The following is a 22,989-nucleotide window of genomic DNA, read 5'->3' as shown; positions in this document are numbered from 1 at the left end:
CCGGCGTGGTGACTGCGGGAGAACCGGCAGCGCAGGCGGCGTGTCCATCCCTGCGCTTCCCGGAGCGGGAGAAGCCGCCGTCACAGGCTCACTGCGTTCGGGGCCCTTCCTGAGGGTCTGTGTGCGGTGATAGAGCCGGAGATGAACACGAAGGCTCATGAAGTATGCGAGGAAGACAAGGGTGGATGTCAAGTGGTTTCGCGAGGAGGGGATCTGTCCCTGCTGGGCAGGTAGGGACGTCTCCGTAGAGCACAGCACTGCGGCGTGTTTTGTTAAAGCTGTAGGAAACAATTACCTTGACAATTTAATAGGCCCAGGCAGGATCTCTCAGCAAAGCACATTTTATTAACGATTTTGCAAGATCAGGTGTTCTACCTAAAGGTAGGTGCACATAATAGGGCAAAAAAACCCTGCTTATATTCCCCCAAAATGCCGACCGCATTTTTCCTCCCCTGTTCCCCATTGGTTGGTAGTTTATAGGCTGCCTGACACCTGCCCCAGTTTACATATGTAATTCATCAAATTCTAACAATTCCCTTCCCCTTATCGATCTATTTAGAATATGGATTCCTGGCTCTTCGGCTGATCTTCCCCCTAGATGGACTTTTAAAATACAGGTATCAGTTTGCATTCTGGGATTAGTTCAAAGAGACTTTGTTTTACATTAAGGATTCATAGTCTGATGACTCTCAGTTCTTTCCCCCTGGATAGGGTCAGGTGCCAGGTCCCCAGTTTTGTAAAAACAACGTTCCTTCGTTAAACGTTCCTTACCAAGCCGTGTCAGGATGGTGTTTGCCAACACAGCCCTGCGCAAAACACAAAGCACAGCGAAGTGGTGAGTGGCTGCCAGCAGCTGCACACGGTGTGTGTGAGCAAAGGGGTGCAGAGGGCAGGGACACCCCCAGCATCCTCCTCCCAGCTCGCTCACCCTGCCCTCTTCCTCTGGGACTTTTCCAGGGTGACTCAACGAGCAGATGTTTCTTCCCGGGTGCACCGCTAGATGGGCCCCGCGCCCTTGCTGTCTGTGTGACAGGTTTTCCCGCACAGGCAGCAGCAGAAATATGGCTCCTGGTTTTCACTAGGAGGCTTAGGGAGAAGAACGAGGACTAAATAAGAAATGGGAACATGTGTGGACCTGCCTCACATGGAGCCTTCAGCAGGAATTATTTGACTCTGATTTGCACAAAATGCAGCAGAGTGGTATTGAATGAGGCAAGTTACTAATTTAAGCCCTTATAGTGGAGGCCCCCTCCTCCTCCAAAGTGCCTCAAAATGGGCTGGGGCAGGTGCAGGACTTGCTCTCCCGTGCTGTGTTCCTGCCACGAGCAGGAGTGATCGGTTCCCAGGCACTGTGGCCCCCCTGGCCCTCAACGCCGTCTGCTGCACAGCTGCACGGTCATGTCCCTCCACACTGCACAGCAAAGGCAGCGGAGCTTTGAGCACGGCAGCGTGATGCTCAGCAGCTCCCGGGATGCATGGGGCTGACTGGGGTGAAACGGAGAAATAAGCTTAACAGCAGAGTCCATTATACTGTTAAGCAGCATCCTTTATTTTATCAGCGCTGGCGAACACTGGGGATCATCCTCCATAAGTGCTCCAAAGACAAATGCTCTTGCATTGCTTGTATTCATGTGCATATTACATATGCATTACAATTTTTGAAAATTTTGACATGCAATACATCTATACTAAGAAATAATTGAAGATGTTAGTTATAACTGTTTAGTTTATTACTTACAATGCATCTATTAATTATTAGTTAAATAGAAACTAAGCACTCTGCTTCTAAACAATATATTAATTAATCTTCTGTCTCCCTCTTGTCCTGCAGAAGGATCTAAAACTTGAAAAATATCCCCTTGTTTTGCACGTGGTCAGAAAGCATTGATCATGTCAATTGGTTAATGATGGGTGAGTCTTTTATAACTTAATCACAGTATACATCAATTTGGAAGCTTCTCTTCCGGGGCACAGCTGGTCGGTCACGTCAGTAACATCTCTGTAGGACAGGGTTACCATTTGCCTTGGGACATAACTGTAAGTAATAAGATCGCTGCAATTATTTTGCTGACTCAGTCCAGGAAACCCCAGAAAAAAAACCCACGAGCAATCCTTTCTGGTGCCTCAGTTTCCCCTGCCCTGAAGAGGTGCTGGTAACCTGCTCCTGTCCCGGCCCGCCTTCCAGCTCAGGAGTTGCCATAACTGCTCATCCAGTTGGGCTTTCCCAAGCCTAGCTGGACTTGCCAAGACACAATCCGACCCCAGGCATCCCCCATGCCCTGCAAGCAGGACTGGGGAGGTGAGGCTTAGCAAGGGGTTGTTGGAGTGACTAGTGCCAGCCAAAGGTTCCTTCTGCCTCTCCAGAAAAGCAAGACAGAGCACTTTTTGAAATCACCGTGATTCCCTGGAGTTCTGAGGTTGGGGTCAAGTCCCTGTCAGTAAGGTAGACCCAGCCCCAGACACCCTACAGCCCTGGGATCATGGGATCTGGTGCTCATTGGAGCAGTTTGCACCAAATGAAGGTAAAATTCTGCAGAGAGAGGGGACTGATCAGCTTGTGGAGTAATCTTCTTTGGGAACCAGGCAGAGTTGGATTCTCCATCTCACCCTGACTAAAGTGATTCAGCAAATGGGGCTGCATGCATTGCCCCAGGCAACCCGGCTTCCCAGCTGGGGCAACTGGGGGAACTGGGGAGAGGGCTGACCTGGGACAAAGGCACTTTTCTTTTGGAGACGGCGTGCCCAGCCTGTTCCCACCCCCAGCCAGCTCGGTGGCATGTGAAGCACTCGCCTTCCTCCCAGCGTGCTGGTTAAAGAAGCAACAGCTGCAGGGGCCCTTTTGCTGCCTCAGGAGCTGTGACAGCGCCCGAGAGCCAGGCTGGCATCTAAATTTAAACTCATGCTTTGTGTGTTTGTACGCGCGAGTGCAGGCTCCAGCCCCCACTCCCCCACCGCCTCCCCCGGTGCACGGAGGAGACGGACTCTGCAAGAAGGGAGGTCCAGAGGAGCTCCAGCTGGCTGGGACCTGGGGAAGGGGGGCTCGGCCGTGGGGCAGGAGGGGGAGAAACAGCTAGGGGACAAACATCATGGAGCCTGCTTCACCCCAGGATGACGTGAAGAAGAAGCAACAGAAGGACAAGTCCAAGAAGCCGGTGCCACCAGCAGCCCCCCGGCCAGCCAGGGCTCTGTTCTGCTTAACGCTGCAAAACCCGCTGCGGAAGGCATGCATCAGCATCGTGGAGTGGAAGTATCCTTCTGGCCGTGCGGGCTGGGGAGCGCTCTGGTGTGCGCCTGTGAGCGTGGGTGCCGGGGAGCGGGACCCCGTGGGCTGCAGGCAGGATTGCTGTCAGCACTTTTCAATCCTGGGCTGACTGGCTCATCAGGTCCGTAAAAGGCAACGAGGCACTTGGGGAGCCCCAATAGGATGCCCGGGCAAAGGCAACAGAGGCATGAATAGGCTTGTGGGTGACGCTGGGGCTGAGACGTGGGTCAGGGCAGGAGGACCCTTGGGTGGTGTAGGGACAGGCAGGGACAGCCTGGGTGACAAAGGACTTGTGGGAGCAGACAGGTTTTGTGCTGGCAGGAGCTGTGCTGGGGAGAAACGGGACAGCCCACCAGGGGGAGAGAGGGTTTGGTGTGTGAGGAGGGGACACAGTGCAGGTGGGGATGGGGCTGGGGGAGCAGGAGCTGGGGGCAACAGGCTGCTCCAGGGGAGAGGTTTCTGGGTGGGTAGCGAGGCCATGGCGAGCTGCTTGGGATGGCTCTTGGTGTGTGTCAGCGCTTGCCTGATCCCGCAGCTGCTCAGTGCCCTGGTCGGGGGGGGATCGCCAGCATCCCCCAAATCCCAATGGCACTGTTTTCCCCTTTAGCCCCCCTTCCCGTCCCTCCCTGGCACTGCTGTCACAGGTGAAGGCTTTTGTGAGTGATACTGTTCAGAGGGGCAGGATCTCTCTGTGTCTCTGATTTAATTTAGGGATGAGTTTTAGGTGGTTGCTCTTTGGCCATCTTCTCACTGGGGCATTATAGCTTTGAAATACCAAAATGTCATGTTTCTGCCACCCATCCGGGAACTATTTTAGGGCTTTGGATATTGCTTTGTTCATCTGTGTTTTACGAAAGGGAAGAGGATGGGAGACAAAACATTTCACTTTGGCTTCAGCAAAACATTTTTGCTCAAGCAAAAGCAATGGAATTTGGGGATGTTTCCAGCAACTTTCCACCCCAGCTTTTCTCATTTCATTTGCTGAACCTGTCTGCATGGTCCTGGCCTTGGCAGGATCGTTCCAGCCCTGGCCCGGCTTTGCTCCTCTGGGAGGTGGCCAGGTCACCTTAGGCTGCCTGTGTTGCTGTTTGCATAGTGCCACAGGGACACCAAAACCATGACCATGCTCTACCGGGGGTGCCGTTGTGTTTGAAGCCCACAGTGCCCATTTGCAGGCACTCAGGGCTTACTCACATCTCTGGTGGTGCTGTGCTGGCCATAGATTTTGAGCCCCTGTTCCTTCACTATCCTTCAAGGAGAGAGAGCAGAGCTAAAATTGGGGATATCTCTGTTTCTGCACCTCTGGCATGAGGACTGGGTCATTGTACAAGCACGTGGAGGGGAACTGTGTCTATGTCTTCAACAGGCGTTAAGTGTGGACGAAACTTGTGCACACGCCCTTGTGGCAGGGGAAGAGCTGGAAATAGGGCTTACATCTTCCAACACGCTTAAACACATTCTTCCTCCAGTGCCAAGGAATGCAGAGAGAGTGTGTGGCACAGTGGGGTCTTTCTGACGTGGGTACCCTGGAAGGGGTGTGTGGAGGGAGAGGTGGGTGTCCCACCAGGAAGGTTGCAGGTGCGGATGGTTCTGACCTGTGCAGGACAAATGATCCAGGGCATCAGGTTTCTCCAGCGCCTCTCTTGCGTCTCGCTGTATTTATACCCAAATGCACCTGACTGCCCTCGTTCAGGGATCAGGGTTCACAAGGCATGACAGGGTCGTTCCAGTTCCTGATGGTTGTTATGGTCCTCAGAGCCAGGCAAGCTGCCAAGGGGAGATTAGCTGTGACCATTTTCTGTGACGATACCTGGCATCTGAGTTCGCTATAGCAGTGCACACTCCTGTTCTTTGGGTCCATCTCTGCTGTATAGCTTCTGCTGCCAGAGCACAAAGCTGAGCCACAGGAGTGGTCCAGGGTCTTTTCCAGGCAGTTGCAGAGTGGGCAGTATCACTGCACTCAGCCTAAGGTGCGTGGAGGTCAGGCTGGCTGAGGCAGAGGGATTTCTATGCTGAAATTTGCTCACATCTCAAAAAGCGTGTATGTTAGCATAAGAAAATCTGGGTACTCTGCAAATTGCTGAGTACTGTGTGCTCGACAATTAGCCCAACAAGTTGATGGTTGTTGGGACATGTCAAGCTTTGTGGTGTCACCCTGCTATTTCAGGTCATTTTTCAGCCAGGAGGACTTAAAGGCAGATGGGTGAGGAGTCTGGGGACCCTGGAGAATCACAGAGCTGCAGGGCACCAAGGGCCTAATTCATGCAAAACTTAACAAGAATTTAGCCGCAGAACTTAGAATGATATTACCTTTATATGTTCAAGAAAAAGGAAAAGAGAGAGAGTGAAGGAAAACTGAGATATCAGAAAGAGAGAGAAAGGTATCACCACGCCACAGGTGTTCGGTCCTGTGATGTCCTATGGAGGGGGATGGATGTGTTGAAGCCTTTGGTCACGCTGCGCAGCATATACACGCCACACTTCATGCCATGCACGGAGTCATTTTATAACGCAGTTCATTTACATGCAGGCAGTTCATCTTCTCCCTTTGTTTTCCCTTCATGCTAATTAGGAAGACTCTTCTGGAAATGTGTCTGGGGTCTTAAAACTAGGAGAAAGTTCATAACACTGACCAGAAGTGAGTTGTTTTGTCCATTGGGTGTAGCTGTTGGTTCATGTTTTCTTCTGATAATTGGATGTCCAACAGATGGTTCATCTCTATCATCCCAATTAGGCCATGAGGCCTTCACAGCAACACTGTTAATTGTCTTTATCTTACAAGGTGTCTGACCTCCACAGCCATCTATGTTTTCCACCCAAAATATCGATCACAAAACCTTGAGAAAGAAAGACAAGATGTCTGCCTCCATGGCCATAAAAACTAGATGTTTAAGGCATAGTATAACTGGGGAGCGCTTCAAGGTTATCACACAGGGGCAGCACCGTACCTGGTTCTCTGTCCTGTCTCTGCTCCTTAACACCTCCTCTCAGACCCTTCGAGATCATCATCCTCCTGACCATCTTTGCCAACTGTGTTGCACTGGCCATCTACCTGCCGATGCCTGAGGATGACACCAACGTCGCCAACTCCAGCCTGGTAAGGCACAGCCCTTCTTGCTGTCCTGCTGTCTGTCTGCTCGGCTCCCAGGGCTGGTCGCTCAGCGTGGTGTGGGTGCAAGACGGCAATACCTGTCGTGGGGGCATCTCCTGCTGCCCTGCGGTGCAGTTGAGCATTTTCAGACCAGCAAGAGATGCTTCCAAGTCAGAAGGGGGAAGAGGTGGTGGAGAGACCGCTGCAGAATGGGTGTTCAGAGGGACTGAAACCACCCCTACGCTGAGATCAAAGGCAGCAGATTGGTGTGTGAAGTGCACAGGAATGAAGAATCGGTGCCAAAAAAAGGAATAAATTCCTTCAATTTTTATCATGGCACTTCCAAAGGGAAACACCTTGTTCCAGAAAGGCTCAAATGCTGTCTTTCAGCATTTTTGAGGATACAATTTTCTGACCTTTCATTTCAAAACTGTATTAATTTTGGTAGTTTTTATTTAAGAGGGGAAAAAAAAAAGTCTCTGTTACACAGAGAGGTTGCTCCTTTCTAATCAGTTATTCCATTTTTTTTTTCCTGGTCATTCCATTTTGCCTGGAGTAAGATGTTTTGATGTCATCCAAGTCAATAGTTATGCACTATTTTTAGTTTGCTGCCCCTTTCACCTTTTCAGATCCCCGTTGTGGTTCAATCCGCATTGGTTTCCATTGAGAGTCTGAGTTCGGTGACTGAATCGAAGCATCTAAATATGCCCTTTCTAAATGGCATGTTCTCTTCTGCTAATTTCAAGACTTTTTGGTGTTGGAAAGGGGTGTGTTGTGTGCAAGTATCACTGGCAACTTGTGTCTTAAAAAAGCACCTCTGTTTTTTGCCTGTTACTTAGAGACCCTGCAGGGAAAAATATTACAGTAGTCAAAGAATCTGAGACACAAAATACAAAGTAAGGTTTTACTTGTACGATTTCTAGTTCTTTGAACTGCTTTTGTCTCCCTCTTAACAGGCTTTTAGTGGCAGTGAAGATAGTGTTTACTTCTAATTGCCCTGGAAAAAGAAGAAAAGGTGTCACTATTGGCAATATGTGGTTACATCTTTTAAAAATAAGCCCAAGATAAATAAACCCAGATCAAGAGGCATTAAAAATACCCCCAGGGAGTTAATTATTGGGGTGTTCATTCAGCCTTTTGGTGTGCTGTCTGATCACCTGCGAGCTCGGGGCAGAGTGGAGCTCAAGACGCTGCTGTTGGTTTCTTCCCTGGCCGAGGGGGTGTAACAGGGTTGGAAGGATGCAGTTACCTTAGCCAAGAGATTGAGGAGACAAAGCAAAACTGGGGCAGGCTGAGCATGGAAAGCAAGAGGAGGGGACAGCAGGGATGGGGGCTTCCCGTGGGGAGGGGGTTTGGGATTTGACTGAGACTGGACCAATAGCCTTTCCCTTTACTGGGAGACAAGCGGGTATGTACCAAGTGATGTCATGTATAAATGAAATTTCACCTATTTGTATTTATTGTGTATTAGCTTACTTGTGCTAGGTCCTACTGGGGGATTTTTCAGCCTGTTGCCATGCCAACAGCCCTCTGTATCAGGAGACTGGCAGCCCCACGTTTCTGTTCTTTCATCCCTGCTCCGCGTGTCCCTTTGTCATCATATTGTGGCTTTGTGGGAGCAGTCCCAGCCAAGAGCTAAGCCAGACCCCCATCACCTTGGGTGTTGGGCCACGCTCTGCACAAGGCCTGCAAGACAGCACAACAAAGGCTTGGTGGAGGGATCTCTTCCTGCAGCAGAGAAATGCTGTAATGCATTTAATCTCTCCCTGTCACCTTTTTAATTACCGCTCTTCATTGCCAAGTTCTCTCCGGAGAGGACTGAGTTTATCTAAAGACCCTGAAGTGTTGAAAAGGCAAAATGTGTGAAGGGAAGCTGGGTCAGAGGGGCAGGACACAGCCCCATGTTATTTGTGGAGGCAGCATGGAGGCTCATTCTCATCAGAGCTCACCACTAATGGGTGTGCAGGAGTCTGTCAACCCGAGCTGCCTTCAGAGCATCACAGAATGTCCTGAGTTGGAAGGGGCCTTGTGGGCATGTGAATCATTCTGTGATTCTATGATCATCGAGTCCAACTCCTATCCCTGCACAGGACACCCCACAGGTCACCCCGTGTGTCTGAGTTCGTTGTCCAGTCTCTTCTTGAACACTGTCAGGTTGGGGCCGTGACACCTCCCTGGGAGCCTGTTCAGTGTCCAGCACCTCTGGGGGAAGAACCTTTTCCCCATGTCCCACTGACCCCCCTGGCACATCTGCTGCCGTTCCCTGGGCTCTGTCACTGTCACAGAGAAGAGCTCAGCCCATGTGTCTGCTCTTACCGTTGCTGCCGTAGATACAGAAAGTAACTGGCACTTGTATGGATGACAGTCATACAGGGACACTTTGACATGGCCACTGGTTTTGGACACAGTCATTGAGCAAGGGGCCCTGCCCCTGGTTTCTTAAATGAACAGCATTTTCTATTTGGCAAGCCAGAGGGGCCGTGGGAAGAAGGTGGGCTCGCAGCACTGCTGCTTTCCCCGTTGGAGACCCACTGCCAGTTTAGTCTCAGAGAGGCGCATCTGCCTTTCTGGTTGCGATTCCCTGCAGAGCCCAAGCAGAGATGCTGTTTGCCCTTCATGGGGTGCAAATGGAGGAGAGGGGCCATGGAAAACCAGAAATATAAATACCCCCATCCATCTGGCTGCTTCGAAGGGATTTTAATCCCAGACTGGAAAGGGCCATGAGCAGCAAGGGCAGCGATCGCAGTGACAGGCAGAGCCAGGTGGGCACAGGCAGCTCCTGGCTGTGCTCCAGGGCAAGATGAGCTATTCTGGGCACTGCGGCTGCAAGGCTGTGCTGAACCCCTGCCATGGGGAGCCAAGTCCCGCCTGGGGGTGGGCACAACACCTCTGCCCAGCAGACCCCCAGGCCAGTTTCTAGCAGCTCACTGTCAGGCCAACGTCTGGCATTAGGCAGGAGGTCTCAAGCCCAAGGCCTCGCTTCCCTGGGAGCCCAGGGCGCAAGGGAAGCCACAACACAGCTGGGCAGCCACAGTACTGCCCGCTGTGCATGGGAGGCCACAGATGGGTTGGCAGCAGGGGTTGATCCAGAGACACTCGCGGCACAGCCGTGCATGGTGGTGATGCCAAGGGAGGTGACAGTCTGCTCTAATGGAGCATCGTCTCCTGCTTGTCTTTGCAATCCCCAGGAGAAGATGGAATACGCCTTCCTGATCTTCTTTGCCATCGAGGCGATGCTCAAGATAATTGCCTACGGGTTTCTTTTCCATACGGATGCCTATCTCCGAAACGGCTGGAATGTGCTCGACTTCTCCATCGTGACCTTAGGGTAATACAATGAGGGGAAGCTACTGGTGCTGGGCCTGCTCCATAGCCCATCAGCTACATCGATTTTTGCTGGTGACTACAGTGGGTTTGGGGGCAACTCGTAGGCTCAGTTCATGGCCTTCTCCTATGGGCCCCTTTTCATGCTCTGACATCTCCTGGGATCCTCTGCAACTCCTGTTTCTTCCTGCTTGGCTCCTTTACATCTCTCAGGTCTCCGTGCCCTGGAGAATGGGATGGGATTGTTCAGATTTTGGCACACAGGGAGAGGTTGCACTGGGCAGAAAGGGGCAGGAGGGTCCCTGGCTGCTCAGCAGTGAGGGTGGCACTCAGCAGAGGGGTGTCCAGCCCCAAGTGCATCCAGGACTTGGACTTAGCCAAGAGCTGTTCCCTGGGTTGGGATGAGCACAGCTGGCAGAGTCCTGCCCCTTGCTTTCCTGCCTGCAGAGCTCTGAATCCTTAGCACAGATTTATTGTTCTCCATCCTCATGCCATTCTCTTTCTCCCTGTCCTTCCTTCTGCTTCTCCCCCTTCCTTCCCTGCTCTGTGCCCCGGCTCTTTCAGGCTTATCACCATGACCCTGGAACAGATCAATGCGAAGGAGGGAGAAGGGGGAAAGGGTGGCTTCGACGTGAAGGCCCTGCGAGCGTTTCGTGTGCTGAGACCCCTGCGCCTTGTGTCCGGAGTACCGAGTGGGTGCTGGGTGTGCAGGACTGGACTGAACCCCTGTGCCTGGCCAGGGTGGGGGGCCATGGGGCAGGTTTCTTGTTGCCACTGGCTCTGCTGGGGTCTTCCACATGCTCACAGGGTGGGCAGAGAATGGATTTCTTGCTTCAGAGATTTCACTCCCCTCTCTAAGAGGGGGCACAGGTGGGCTGGGAGTGAAATGGCCCTTGGAGTGGGGCATTTCGGAGTTTGCTTGTCAGCAGGGGTGTCAGGAAGGCAAGGTGAACCCAAAGCTGCTTAGGAAGTGGTTAACCTCCTGTCCCTTCTCCTTGGTGCAGGCCTTCAAGTCGTCCTGAACTCCATCATCAAGGCCATGGTGCCCCTGCTCCACATTGCTCTGCTGGTCCTCTTCATGATCATAATCTATGCCATTGTTGGGCAAGAGCTCTTCAAGGGCAGGATGCACAAGACCTGCTACTACCTCGGGACAGGTGGGGCTGTGGCAGGGGGGCGATATGGCAGAGCTGTCTCTGTGTGACTGCTGTGGGGACCACAGATGTTCTGTGGGTAGCAGGAAGCGTGGTCTTGCCAGCATCAGGCCTGGGAATGTGGCAGGACCGAAGGATGTTTGGTACAGCAACAGCTTGGTGATGGTACGTGGTGTGAGGAGGTGGTGAAAGGAGCCCTTTTTGGAAAGCTTCTGCAGGAGGCTGGGAGGTGCTAGGACCTGCTCTACTTGGCCTGACCCGCTGCTCACACCATGGCTTTCCCCCTCAGATGTGATCGCCACGGTGCCACCAGAGAAGCCAGCCCCGTGCACCAGCTCTGGCCATGGCCGACACTGTACCATCAACGGCACTGAGTGCCGAAGCGGCTGGCCAGGGCCCAACAACGGCATCACTCACTTCGACAACTTTGGCTTTGCCATGCTGACTGTCTATCAGTGCATCACCATGGAGGGCTGGACCGAAGTCCTCTACTGGGTAAGTTCCAGCAGCCTGGGCTCGGTGCCCAGCTCAGCAGAGCTGACTGCCGGTCCGGGGGAATTCCCTCCAGGATGCAGAACCCCACTGCAGGGATGGATCTCTGCATCAGTGAAAAACATCCTTCCCTTACCAACCTTCATACCGTGATGCACTGCCCATAGTGCACCAGGCATGTCTTCTGCATCTCTGCAGGCACCACCCAAGCTGTTCTTGCTCTCCAGTAGACAGGAGGATCCTTCAGCTCCTGCCTTTGCGAAGCTGTACAGGCCAGGCACAGCAATGGCTGGAGTGCCTGCTTCTCCAGCAATACCCTGTGGTTTTGAGTCTCGGGAATGCTGTCTTGCTGAAGACTTAGGCTGATGTTTGAATCTGCTTCCAAAATGCTTGCATCTGGCTTTACCTCTGCTAAAACCAGATGCAGAGCCTGAGCTCAGTGTCAGGTTTATCTGATACCACCCCAAGCACTCATGTTAGAGGGGGAAAAGCTTCCAGGGGCTGTTGAGGGGGCCCTAAGGGGAGACAGAGAGCAGACAGTGTGTTCAAGATGCTTCATATGCCTCTCTTCTCACCAGGTAAATGATGCCATGGGGAATGAATGGCCCTGGATCTACTTCGTCAGCCTTATCTTGCTCGGCTCCTTCTTCGTTCTTAACCTGGTGCTGGGGGTGCTCAGCGGGTAAGTGCCACCCTGTCCTTTCTCTTTGCCAGCAGATCAGTGACCATGATCAAAGTGTGGATGTTGACTGGTTTTAACTATACAACAAGAAAGCCTGGATAAGTTTCCGTTCCTTTTCCTCTCCTAGTCCTCTCCCCTTTTTTTTGCATGCTTAGAAACCCTGTCAGTAAACACAGCCATGGAGCACATTATTAGGTGTTTATTGTGTAGTCTGCCAGCACTCACAGCGAAAGCAGCTGAGCAGGCAGCTCAAAGCAACAGTCCTTACCCCACGGCTGTGGGTTGAAATGCTCATTCTTGTTGGTGCCCACAGCGCTGCTGTCCTGTTGTGAGCACACACGACTTCCTTATGGCCAGACTAAGGAAAGCACCTTCGATATGAATGCAAGGGATCCATAGTCTAATTAATGTTTCAACAGTCTCATCCAAACACAACGACAAGCTGTCACCAGTCTGGTTACAATGATAACACTTCTATGCCAAATGGCTCAATTAGTGCTGAGTCCCGTCGTGGTACAGTTAAAGCTTCTGTGCACAAAATACCTCTTGTGCAATGCTCAACCTACTATATATTGTTGTGGTGAGGTGTCATCATCTCAGTTTTGTTATTGGGAAGAGTGTGTTGTCCTGAGGAGTGAGGGGAACTTTTCACCTTGTTCTATGTAGGCTCAGGGTCTTTTTCAATCCTGTGTGTGCAAATGGATCACACTCATCATCTCTTTTAGTTCACCAGGTTGGTTATACCCTAATTACCTGAATTTGTTAGTCCACTTTTATGGCAAGGACCACACAACTGCACAAGGTTAAAACAAATTGGGTGTTAATATAACTAAAACAAGCTCAAAACCGCAAGGCTGACCACAGGTACCTGACCTTGCATGAAGGTGGCTGCAACAGCTGGATGAGCTGGACAATAGTCATCTGATCCTACAGTAAATCGCAGGCACAGCAAAAATTGCTGGAATATTTTTGCAAATATAGATAAAATATGCTTGAGATCAGGTAAAATCCAGACAAGGCCTGACAAGTCCTGAGGCTTAATATGTCTACTTATTGTTATAATGTCTGAGACCCGTTGCCAACACATGGCAACACCAGACTGGGCAGATCTACAGTCCTGGCAGATACCAGTCAAGAAAAGAAAATTGAAATGCATGAGGAGAGTGAGACTCAGTGCATTGGCAGACCTGTCTTTTCCATGTTAACATGAAAAGAGGGTCCTGTTTTCTTGCTAAGTGATGAGGTCACCTTCCCCACATGGAGACCTTGGTGCAGCTTTCTGCCCCAAGATGGGTGAGACCCCACTTGTTCTCATCCTCAGCAGGGCTGGAGAGCTCCCACAACCTCCAGCATCTCTCATTAGTTGGCCTATCCAACCGCAGCGTCCTGCAGCACAGTGTTCTTGCATCATAGAAGAAGGCCAAGAAAGAGGAAAGTCGCTAAGAGCAATCTAGTGGCAGTGCTGGGTATTTCAAGTGTTTATCTTTCTCCAAGGACTGGCCTGGCACGAGGCTGTGGTACTTGACCTCCACGCTGTCCCCGTCCCTGGTCTCACTCTGCCGCTTGCCTTGTCCCAGTGAATTCACCAAAGAGCGTGAGAAGGCCAAGTCACGGGGCACGTTTCAGAAACTGCGGGAGAAGCAGCAGCTGGAGGAGGATCTGAAGGGCTACATGGACTGGATCACCCATGCTGAGGTCATGGACAGTGACCGGGCCAGGGGAGAAGGTACCAGCTCTTCTTGGTCAAAAACCCTTAGCATGAGGGTTGGGTTTCTACCACTGACCATCCTAGAGAGGCAGGGTAGAGCCCTTTGGAGAAGTCACAGTGATTCATTTTGCTTGAAAACTTATGAAACAAAATGCTTTGACTTCTGCAGAAGTTTCCGTCCTCTTTTATTTTTTTCTTTCCTGAATCATTTATTGAATCTGACCCAAACTAGCAATAACTTGGCCCTCATGCTAAACCTCCACCTCAACCATGGTATTTAATGTTTGTAGACTACTAGCAAGGCCTAGGTCTCCTTTGGCAAAATGCACTTGAAAGGGCCATGAGAAGCCATGAGGAGCGTGTGCACTCTTGTGTGCAGGGGCAGAACGCTGGGTTACTAGCTCGCACACTAACACATGCATGGATTTCTTACCATTGCATGGCAATTTTAAAGGATTACAAGTGGTGAGGTGAATATATGCGCACTAGCGAAAGGCTCAGCAGCGCCTGGGAAGCTCTGCCGCTGAGCTGCTGTGTTCCCAGGCTGCCTCCCAGAGCTGCTGCTACTCTTGCTGCAGGGTGGGTGTTCCTGGTGCTTCCTACTGGATTTGCACCTGAACCTCAAAACCCTCTGCCCAGACTCTCACTGCTGTCTCCCTGGAATAGTATTTCTGGATTTCACATCTGATGGAGAAGCTCTTCCTGATGTGCTCCTGGGAGAAGTTCCCTCCCACATGTTCTTCCCAAGGGCTCCAAGGAAAGCCTGGCATGTTGTTCCCCCCATAGGTATGATGCCATCAGATGAAGGAGGGTCAGAGACAGAGAGCTTGTATGAAATTGAAGGCATGAACAAGTGGATTCTCTACTTGTAAGTATGCACTGGACAAACCATCTGCATCTCTGCAGGTGCACTTGCATAGTCTCTCACTTGCTGTCCTGGCTGAGCCAGGATTTCTTGTGAGCCGCTGATTTGTGAGGGAGAGTCTTGTGAGCTCTGTGCTCAGGAGGAGATGCAAACATCATGTACAGCAAACAGGGAATTTTGCTCTGGTACTGACCAAAAGCCAGTGAATAACTTCAAAAGTGTGGCCAGCAGGACTAGAGAAATGATTGTGCCACTGTACAGGGTGTTGGTGAGGCCACACCTTGAATACTGTGTTCAGTTTTGGGCCCCTCATCATAAGAAGGACACTGAGGTGCTGGAGAAAGTGTAGAGGAGATGATGAAGCTGGTGAGGGGCTGGAGCACAAGTGTGATGGGAACAGCTGAGGGACCTGGGGGGTTCAGCTGGAGAACAGGAGCTGAGGGGAGACCTTCTGATCTCTGAACTGCCTGAAAGGAGCTTGGAGCCAGGGGGGTCGGGCTCTGCTCCCCAGGAACAAGCGCCAGGAGCAGAGGAAACGGCCTCAAGTTGCGCCAGGGGAGGTTGAGGGTGGATCTTGGGAACAATTTCTTCCCCAAAGGGCCGTGGGGCATTGGAACAGGCTGCCCAGGGCAGTGCTGGAGTCACCATCCCTGGAGGGGTTTAAGAGGTGTTTCGATGAGGTTCTCAGGGACGTGGGTTAGTGCCAGAGTTAGGTTATGGCTGGACTCGATGATCCTGAGGGTCTCTTCCAACCAGAATTATTCTATGATTCTGTGATTCTATTCTATGATTCTATGATCTCTCCAGCCGTCAGTGGAGGCGTTGGAACCGCATGTTTCGTAGAAAGTGCAGGGATGTGGTGAAATCCAAGTTCTTCTACTGGCTTGTCATCCTGTTGGTGGCACTGAACACCCTCTCCATCGCCTCTGAGCACCACTTGCAGCCAGAATGGCTGACACACGTGCAAGGTGAGCAAAGAGCCTGAGGGAGAGGGGGAGCCCAGGCCACCCTGCTGCCCCACAGACATGTGTGAGTTCTTGTTGTGCATGCACAGCCACATTGGGGCTGTTAGACACATGCAAACTTGCTCACACACACAAACACAGCCTGCACACATGTGTGTACACTGTTCCCACTGCACTGTCGCACACCGGACATGTGTGGTGCCTACAGTTATGCATGTAAAGTGCATATATTCTTAGGGACATGGTTTTGCATGGTGAACACATGCAGAGCGTTTACATTTACACTTATACATGCATAGTACACACAAACACGCATTGCACGCACTGACGCAGTACAGCCACACACATCTGTGGATGTGATCATGCTACCTGTGTCCTCCACATGCAAGCACATGGAGTACAGCTGCACATACATGTGCACAGCTCAACCACGTGCACACACACTCACAGCCCAGTACACATGCACTCCCATGCACAGTGCAGCCGCACCGTCACATGTACAAGCACACAGCTGTGCATCACCCTTCTACTCATCTTCCTCTCCTGTGTGCTCCCTGAAAACCAGCGTTTGCTGCAGCTCAGGGCTCAGTGGTGGGCAGAGAAGGGTTGTTTTATGCTGAGATGAAGAGTTCCATGCTCTAATGGGCTGGATCTCCCACCCCAGACAATGCCAACCGGGTGCTGCTAGCACTCTTTGTGGCTGAGATGCTGCTGAAGATGTACGCGCTGGGCCTGCGCCATTATTTCATGTCTCTCTTCAACCGCTTCGACTGCTTCGTGGTGTGTTCGGGGATCTTGGAGACCATCCTGGTGGAGCTCGGCACCTTGTCACCCCTGGGCATCTCCGTCCTGCGCTGCATCAGACTCCTCCGCATCTTCAAGATCACAAGGTTGGGAAGGGACCTCTGTGGGTGGTGGGGCTTCTCCTGGTGTCACTGGCCTTGTCTCTGGGGAGGGCTGCAGCATGAGCAGAGCTGGTAGCTCCTGGATGGTGGAACAAGGCCAAGCTGGGGAATTCTGACTCCGAGACAGGATCTGGGAATGTCAAGAGGACAGAGCAGGGCTTGCTGGAAGTCTCCTGGAGTCCCTCTCTTGCTCTGAATTCTGGGACGTTGTAAAAGGCGGTGCTGTGTCTCTCCTCTCCCCAGGTACTGGACGTCCCTGAGCAACCTGGTGGCATCCCTGCTCAACTCGGTCCGCTCCATTGCCTCTCTGCTCCTCCTTCTCTTCCTCTTCATCATCGTCTTTGCACTTCTGGGCATGCAGCTTTTTGGGGGCATGTTTGACTTTGAGGACATGGAAGTGCGGCGTAGCACATTCGACACCTTCCCCCAGGCCCTCATCAGTGTCTTCCAGGTCTGGGACCACAGAAAGTGCAGCAGGGGCTGGACGATGGGGTGCTGGGAGTCTCACCTGGGCTGTGGGTCTCCTGGCTCTCTGGGGCTCAGAGAGATGTTGGTTTGTGGGAGGTGATGTTGCTTTGAGGCAGGGGCAGGGAAATGTGAATGGGGTCATGACTGGTAGTGCAGGTTCAGGTCTGAAGCAGAGAGGTGGGGTCTGGCCACGGGGCTGTAGGGTCTGTGAGGGCTTGGGGCTGAAGCCAGGAGGACAGGATCAAGCTGTGGGGTTCTGCTGTTCTCTGCTGTGGAGGGTCTTCAGTCCCTGTTTCTGCTCTGCTCCCAGATCCTGACAGGAGAGGACTGGAATTCAATCATGTATGATGGGATCATGGCCTTTGGGGGTCCATCCTTTCCCGGCATGCTGGTTTGCATCTACTTCATCATCCTCTTCGTTTGTGGGAACTGTATCCTCTGCCTGCAAAGCCGGGCCCAGGCTCCCTGTAACCAGCCCCATAGCATCAGCTACAATGGATTGTGAAGGAGGGGTGCAGCAGGGGCTTGCTTAAGCTTTTCACTGCTTACCTCAAGCTTTTCAGTTCTGAACAGCAGCGGAACAAACTGTAGCCTTCAGGGCTTGCATCGGTGGTGGCTGGAGTGTGGAGGAAAGCACCCTATGGGGCAAGTTTGGACAACTGGCAGGGATGGGTGCAGGATTAGGGATCACCAGCCAGGGTTATCTCAAGGGTTCAACTCCAAGAAGGTTTCTCAGAGCACCCTGGAGACCATGGGAAGCTCTTGCCACATCCTCCAAAAGGAAATCAAGTTCATGTCCTTAGCGCTGTCCCTCCAGATATCCTCCTCAATGTCTTCCTGGCCATTGCGGTTGATAACCTGGCTGAGGCTGAGAGCCTGACCTTAGCACAGAAGGCCAAAGCAGAGGAGCGCAAGCGGCGGAAGATGTCCAGGTGAGTGCTGCTGTCCCTGGCAGTGGGAGCTCCCAGGCTGGGTGCTTTGGTGTGAGGGGACAGAATGGCATCACCCCTGCCCGGAGTTCAGCTCCTGCTCTCCCCTCGTCTTTGCTCAGAGGTTACCCAGAGAAGTCTGAAGATGAGAAGCAGATGCTGGCAAAGAAACTTGAGCAGAAAGCGAAAGGAGAAGGGATTCCCACAACAGCCAAGGTCAGTGCTGTTGGGGCTGGGCCTTGGGGAGCCCCTCGTGAAGGACCAGGCTCCTCTTCCCACCAGCCAGGACTGAAAAAGGCTTGGAGCCAGCCTGGATCTGGACTCTTCTGGGCCAAAACTGCTCTATGCCTTAGTATCCTCTGGTGGTGGGGGCATTTTGGGCCCAGACAGGACATGTTGCCTGGTTAAACAGGTCCATTTCTGGGGATCCTTTTCCTCTGATTCATTCCCTTGGCCACAGCCAGTTGTCAGTGGTTGAGATGGGCACACTAGTGTGGAGTGGAGCAGAGCAGGTCAGCAGCATCCCCACAGACCTCCTTCATGTCTGCACCAGCACCCCCTGTGTGCAAAACCCTTTATTCAACTGTGCTGCATGCCGAGCTGCCTTTTATAAGCATCTGGGCAGCACTTACTTCCCGATCCGTTCTGCAGTGATGCCCCATGGGAACTCACTCAGGAGTCACCTCGTATCTTATTCCACCCACGATGTGGGTGCATGGCCCCAGGCTCTTGCCCAACGCACATTCCCCTGTCCCAACCTCTTGATGTTGCTCTTTGCTCATATTGCAGCATCCTTGAGGTGTTTCCTATCACCCTGCTCCATGCTGGGCCAGGACTCCAGGTGCTTGGTGCTGTATGGGCCCAAGGCATGGGCACTGCTTGCCCCATGTGGCTTCCAAGACAACAGGGTCTGGCCACCATAAAACATTTCGCAGCAATACTGGCACATGCAACTCTATGTCCTCTTCTCTGTCTCTCCTTTCAGTTAAAAGTGGATGAATTTGAATCCAATGTCAATGAGATTAAAGACCCCTATCCTTCTGCGGACTTCCCAGGTAAGACTTGTCCCTGGCAGAGGAGGCACTGCAGAGGGATGGTGCCAGAACCCTGGCTGCATGGGGAGCAAAGGATGTGATGACCCTCCACCAACCCTGGGGTACTGAGGTCCTTCTGGCAGAGGATTGTCCATAAGGTCACTTTCCCTCCCTCTCTGGGTAACTTTTTTCTTTTCCCTACAGGTGACGATGAGGAAGATGAGCCTGAAATCCCCCTGAGTCCTCGGCCACGACCCCTTGCAGAGCTACAGCTGAAAGAGAAGGCTGTCCCCATGCCAGAAGCCAGCTCCTTCTTCATCTTCAGCCCAACCAACAAGTAGGCACTGACCCTTCTCCCTGCCCTGTGGAGCCAGGCCTGGCCCAGGTGCCTCTTGCACTGAGCCTTCCCAGTGGGGTCCTGCTTGTACCTAACAGCTGGTTCTGAAGGACACCAGTTCTCTGGGAAAAGTCTTCTCTGTGGAAGGGCTGGTACAGTCATCCCTTCATGCCTAGTGTCTTCCTGTCCTCAAGGTTTAACCATAAACTTCTTCCAGGCTGCCATGGCCTTATGTGATGTCCCTCTGGCCCTTTGCAGCATCTCATGCTGTTTCTGTCCCTGGCAGGTTTCGGATGCTGTGCCACAGAATTGTCAATGCCACCTGGTTCACCAACTTCATCCTGCTCTTCATTCTGCTCAGCAGCATCTCACTGGCAGCTGAGGATCCCATCCGGGCCGAATCCTTCCGCAACAAGGTGCCCGTGTATCTGTGGAGGGTTGGAATGGGTCAGAGAGACCTCATGGAGATCCCTAGCTCCCCAGTAAGCAGAGACCAGTTTGCAAGATGCCATGCCGGGCAGGAAGCTGTGATTTCATCCCTGCCTCTGGAAGCGCAATACACTCTGGGAGGAGAGACTGGTTGTGTTTTCCATTCAGGGCACAGCTAGGACAGGGTTTTACTGCCCCATGTCTCAGTTTACTTCTGGATTAAGAAATTCACCTGACAGGGTGTGTGAGATTACCTTGGTTCATGGCTGTGGACTCACAGTTAATCATAGAATGTCCTGAGTTGGGAGGGACCCGGAAGGATCATGGAGTCCAACTCCTGTCCCTGCACAGGACACCCCACAGGTCACCCCATGTGTCTGAGGACGGTGTCCAGTCTCTTCTTGAACACTGTCAGGATGGGGCCGTGACACCTCCCTGGGGAGCCTGTTCAGTGTCCAGCACCTCTGGGTGAAGAACCTTTTCCTCATGTCCCACTGACCCCCCTGGCACATCTGCTGCCGCTCCCTGGGCTCTGTCACTGTCACAGAGCAGAGCTCACCCTGCCCCTCCTGCTCCTGCTGAGGAACCTGCAGCCCATGAGCTCTGCCCTCAGGCTGCTCTGCTCCAGCTGAGCAAACCCAGGGACTGCAGCCGCTGCTCATCCGGCTTCACTCCAAACCTTCCCCAGCTTCGCAGCCTCCTCTGGACACTCTGCAGTAGCTTTATCTCCTTTTCTCCTGTGTCCCAGCCCTGCACACAGTGAATGCTCCAGGTGAGGCCGCCCCAGGCAGAGCAGAGCGGGACAGTGGGGACAGGGACATCCTGTGAAGGGGCAAACTGGATCACTGGTGCGCGCAGCATCCTGAAATGCTGTCGGCATGGAGCAGAGGTGGCTGCACAGGAGGCACAAATGAATCTGTGCCCATGTGGAGTCTGACAGGGATGAGGGTGTCTCACACGGAACAGCACCGAGGGCACTCAGTGCTTTGGGGGATCAGATGCTTTCAGGTAAATCAGGTCAGGCCTCAGTTGGAAAGAGAGCTTGGCCCCAGGCTGCAGGTTGGATCATGCACTGGGGAAAATCAGCAAAGCTGAGTGAAGTTCAGGAGTCTTCTTGGCATTAGGTTTATAGTCTCTAATGAGCTAGAGGGACTCCCCAGTCCACAGGGTGGAGGGCAAAACAGCAATACTAGGATGTTTGAACACACTGGAGTATTGCCTCTGTCACCCAAATCTCATCCAATTCTGATGCTTCTGTCCCCAGATTCTCGGATACTTTGACATTGGTTTCACCTCTGTCTTCACAGTCGAAATCGTCTTGAAGGTGAGTCCCTCTGCCCATGGTCCTGTCCGTGCGCATGGTCCAGCACACGGGTCCAGACTGTTCTGGCCATAGGCATTCGTGCTTTTTGGGCATAAGCTCGAGGTCCCAGCCAGGAGGATTTGCTGGCTGATCCCCTTGTCCCCAGAGTCCACGCAGTCTGGGTGGTGTATGAACTGCCACGGAGCCCACACATTCCCTCCAGTGAGGTCAGGCAGCCAAGTCAGCTGCGCTGTGACACAGGGATAGATGGGCCGTGGCACCAGCTTTTTTGTTCTGAAATGCCCTTAAGAAAAACCTTGAGAAAGATAAAGCAATGGAAATCTGTGGAGTAAAACAGTAATTCAAGCAGCTGCTGCTTGTTGCTCCCACTCCAAGTCCCTTTACTCTTCTGCTCTTTAATTTGCTAAATGACTGGCAAGTGTTTTGTCTCCAGCCAGTACAGCACAGAGGATTTCCAGCTCAAGTCAGCTTCCTGCCTGGCTGCACATGTAGAGGTCTGAGCAGGACAGGGTCCACAGGCCATGGCGCTGTGAGGAACCTCTTGTGTGCCTTATCGTCCCAGGGCTGTGGAGGAACCATGCCCCTGAGCCCCGCCTGGCCCCTCTCCTAACTCCTTCTGCTCCCCAGATGACAGCCTACGGTGCTTTCCTGCACAAAGGCTCCTTCTGCAGGAACTCTTTCAATATCCTTGACTTGCTGGTGGTCGCAGTCTCCCTGATCTCCATGGGAATCGAGTAAGCACCTCCACGCTTCGCGGGGTGGGCACTGGTCTGTTTAACCTGGAAGGGCAGCTGGGATGCTGCAGCTCGCTGTGCTGGGTGGAGAAGGAGCAGCCAGCCCAAGGGCTGGGCATTAGCCCATGTGTCGGTGTCCATAAAGTCATGCTTAGGGGACAGGACGTGGGCAAATGGGAGCCAGGGAGGCAAACTCCTTGAGTGTCAAAGGTGAAGATCTGGCTAGGAATTCAATCTGGAGCTGCTTTCTCCAGCTGCCGGTGTCCCCTGGCCTTGTGTGGGGTGATGACTTGGTGACATCTGCGTGCCTCTGCCATCCCTTGCCCTTCGCTCCTGGTCCCAGCCTGGTCCCTGGCTGCCCAGTAGGGCTGTGCCAGGCTGGCCTGGGTGGGGAGTTGCCCCATCTCAGCTCTGCTTTCCTCCTCAGGTCCAGTACCATCTCAGTGGTGAAGATCCTCCGGGTGCTGAGGGTGCTGAGGCCTCTGCGAGCCATTAACAGGGCAAAGGGGCTGAAGGTAAGAGGGAGGCTGGAACGGGAGTCCTTGGCCCACAGGAGTCCTCCCAGGAGGTTATATGGCAGGCAACATGCCCTGTGAGGTTTATGGGGCCAGGAACCCGATTCCCATCACTGTCTGTGGAAGGGGTCTGCCCCATCCCACTGCTCTCAGCAGGATCCCCCCGTCCCTGGGGCACATCCCTGCAGAGAGAGGGCGTGGGGCACAAAGCAGGGTCTTGTCCCACACATGCTCATGTGTGTACTGTCCTCAATCTCTACAGCACGTGGTCCAGTGCGTGTTTGTGGCCATCAAGACTATCGGTAATATAGTGGTCGTCACAACATTGCTGCAGTTCATGTTTGCCTGCATCGGGGTCCAGCTCTTCAAGGTGAGAGGTGTCTCAGATGGGCAGGAGGGACATTCTGCTCACTCACATCCTGGACAGGCTCTTCTAGTCACAGCCCTTGGGGATGGTGTTGAGGGCAGCACAGGCTGTATGCTCTGTGCTCTGCAAGAAGACCTGCACGCACCAGACCTCCTAGCAGAAGAGCCTGCAGTGCAAGGAGGGCAGGAAACACTGAGGATGCTCTCAGGTCCAGATAGCACATATAAAGGGACCAGCTGCCTCACTTAGTGCCTCAGTTTCCCCTTTCTAAGGCAGCAAGTGCTTCTGACTTCCTCTGTGCTTTGGATGCAAAGTGTTTCTCATGGCACTACTCCTGCTCTTTGGGCTTTGGCTGCTCCAAGATGGAGCTAGCTATGGCTGAGCTCAGCTTTGTTCTAATAATT

The 22,989-nt window shown here is 52.7% G+C and overlaps 1 protein-coding gene across 1 annotated transcript in view; it reads left to right on the top strand.

The window, feature by feature from the left end:
* Positions 1-3,086: 3,086 nt before the first annotated feature.
* The window catches only part of CACNA1S (calcium voltage-gated channel subunit alpha1 S), a gene marked incomplete at both ends in the record, with an annotated part of 38,066 nt that continues 18,163 nt past the window's right edge, over positions 3,087-22,989 (top strand). The window contains 22 exons of the mRNA XM_080358228.1: positions 3,087-3,247; positions 6,254-6,359; positions 9,542-9,681; positions 10,242-10,369; positions 10,682-10,834; positions 11,121-11,326; positions 11,902-12,005; positions 13,583-13,731; positions 14,500-14,581; positions 15,386-15,546; positions 16,208-16,433; positions 16,692-16,899; positions 17,227-17,347; positions 17,734-17,848; positions 17,968-18,061; positions 18,831-18,900; positions 19,084-19,216; positions 19,503-19,632; positions 20,910-20,969; positions 21,597-21,703; positions 22,131-22,218; positions 22,481-22,588. Of these exons, the coding sequence (XP_080214354.1) occupies positions 3,087-3,247; positions 6,254-6,359; positions 9,542-9,681; positions 10,242-10,369; positions 10,682-10,834; positions 11,121-11,326; positions 11,902-12,005; positions 13,583-13,731; positions 14,500-14,581; positions 15,386-15,546; positions 16,208-16,433; positions 16,692-16,899; positions 17,227-17,347; positions 17,734-17,848; positions 17,968-18,061; positions 18,831-18,900; positions 19,084-19,216; positions 19,503-19,632; positions 20,910-20,969; positions 21,597-21,703; positions 22,131-22,218; positions 22,481-22,588 (2,850 nt within the window). The remainder of the gene's footprint in view (positions 3,248-6,253; positions 6,360-9,541; positions 9,682-10,241; positions 10,370-10,681; positions 10,835-11,120; positions 11,327-11,901; positions 12,006-13,582; positions 13,732-14,499; positions 14,582-15,385; positions 15,547-16,207; positions 16,434-16,691; positions 16,900-17,226; positions 17,348-17,733; positions 17,849-17,967; positions 18,062-18,830; positions 18,901-19,083; positions 19,217-19,502; positions 19,633-20,909; positions 20,970-21,596; positions 21,704-22,130; positions 22,219-22,480; positions 22,589-22,989) is intronic.

This window comes from Nesoenas mayeri (genome assembly GCF_963082525.1).
Source record: "Nesoenas mayeri genome assembly, chromosome: 23".
Classification (NCBI taxonomy): domain Eukaryota; kingdom Metazoa; phylum Chordata; class Aves; order Columbiformes; family Columbidae; genus Nesoenas; species Nesoenas mayeri.
The sequence above is the reverse complement of the archived record's forward strand: the minus strand, read 5'-3'. Positions and strand labels throughout refer to the sequence as shown.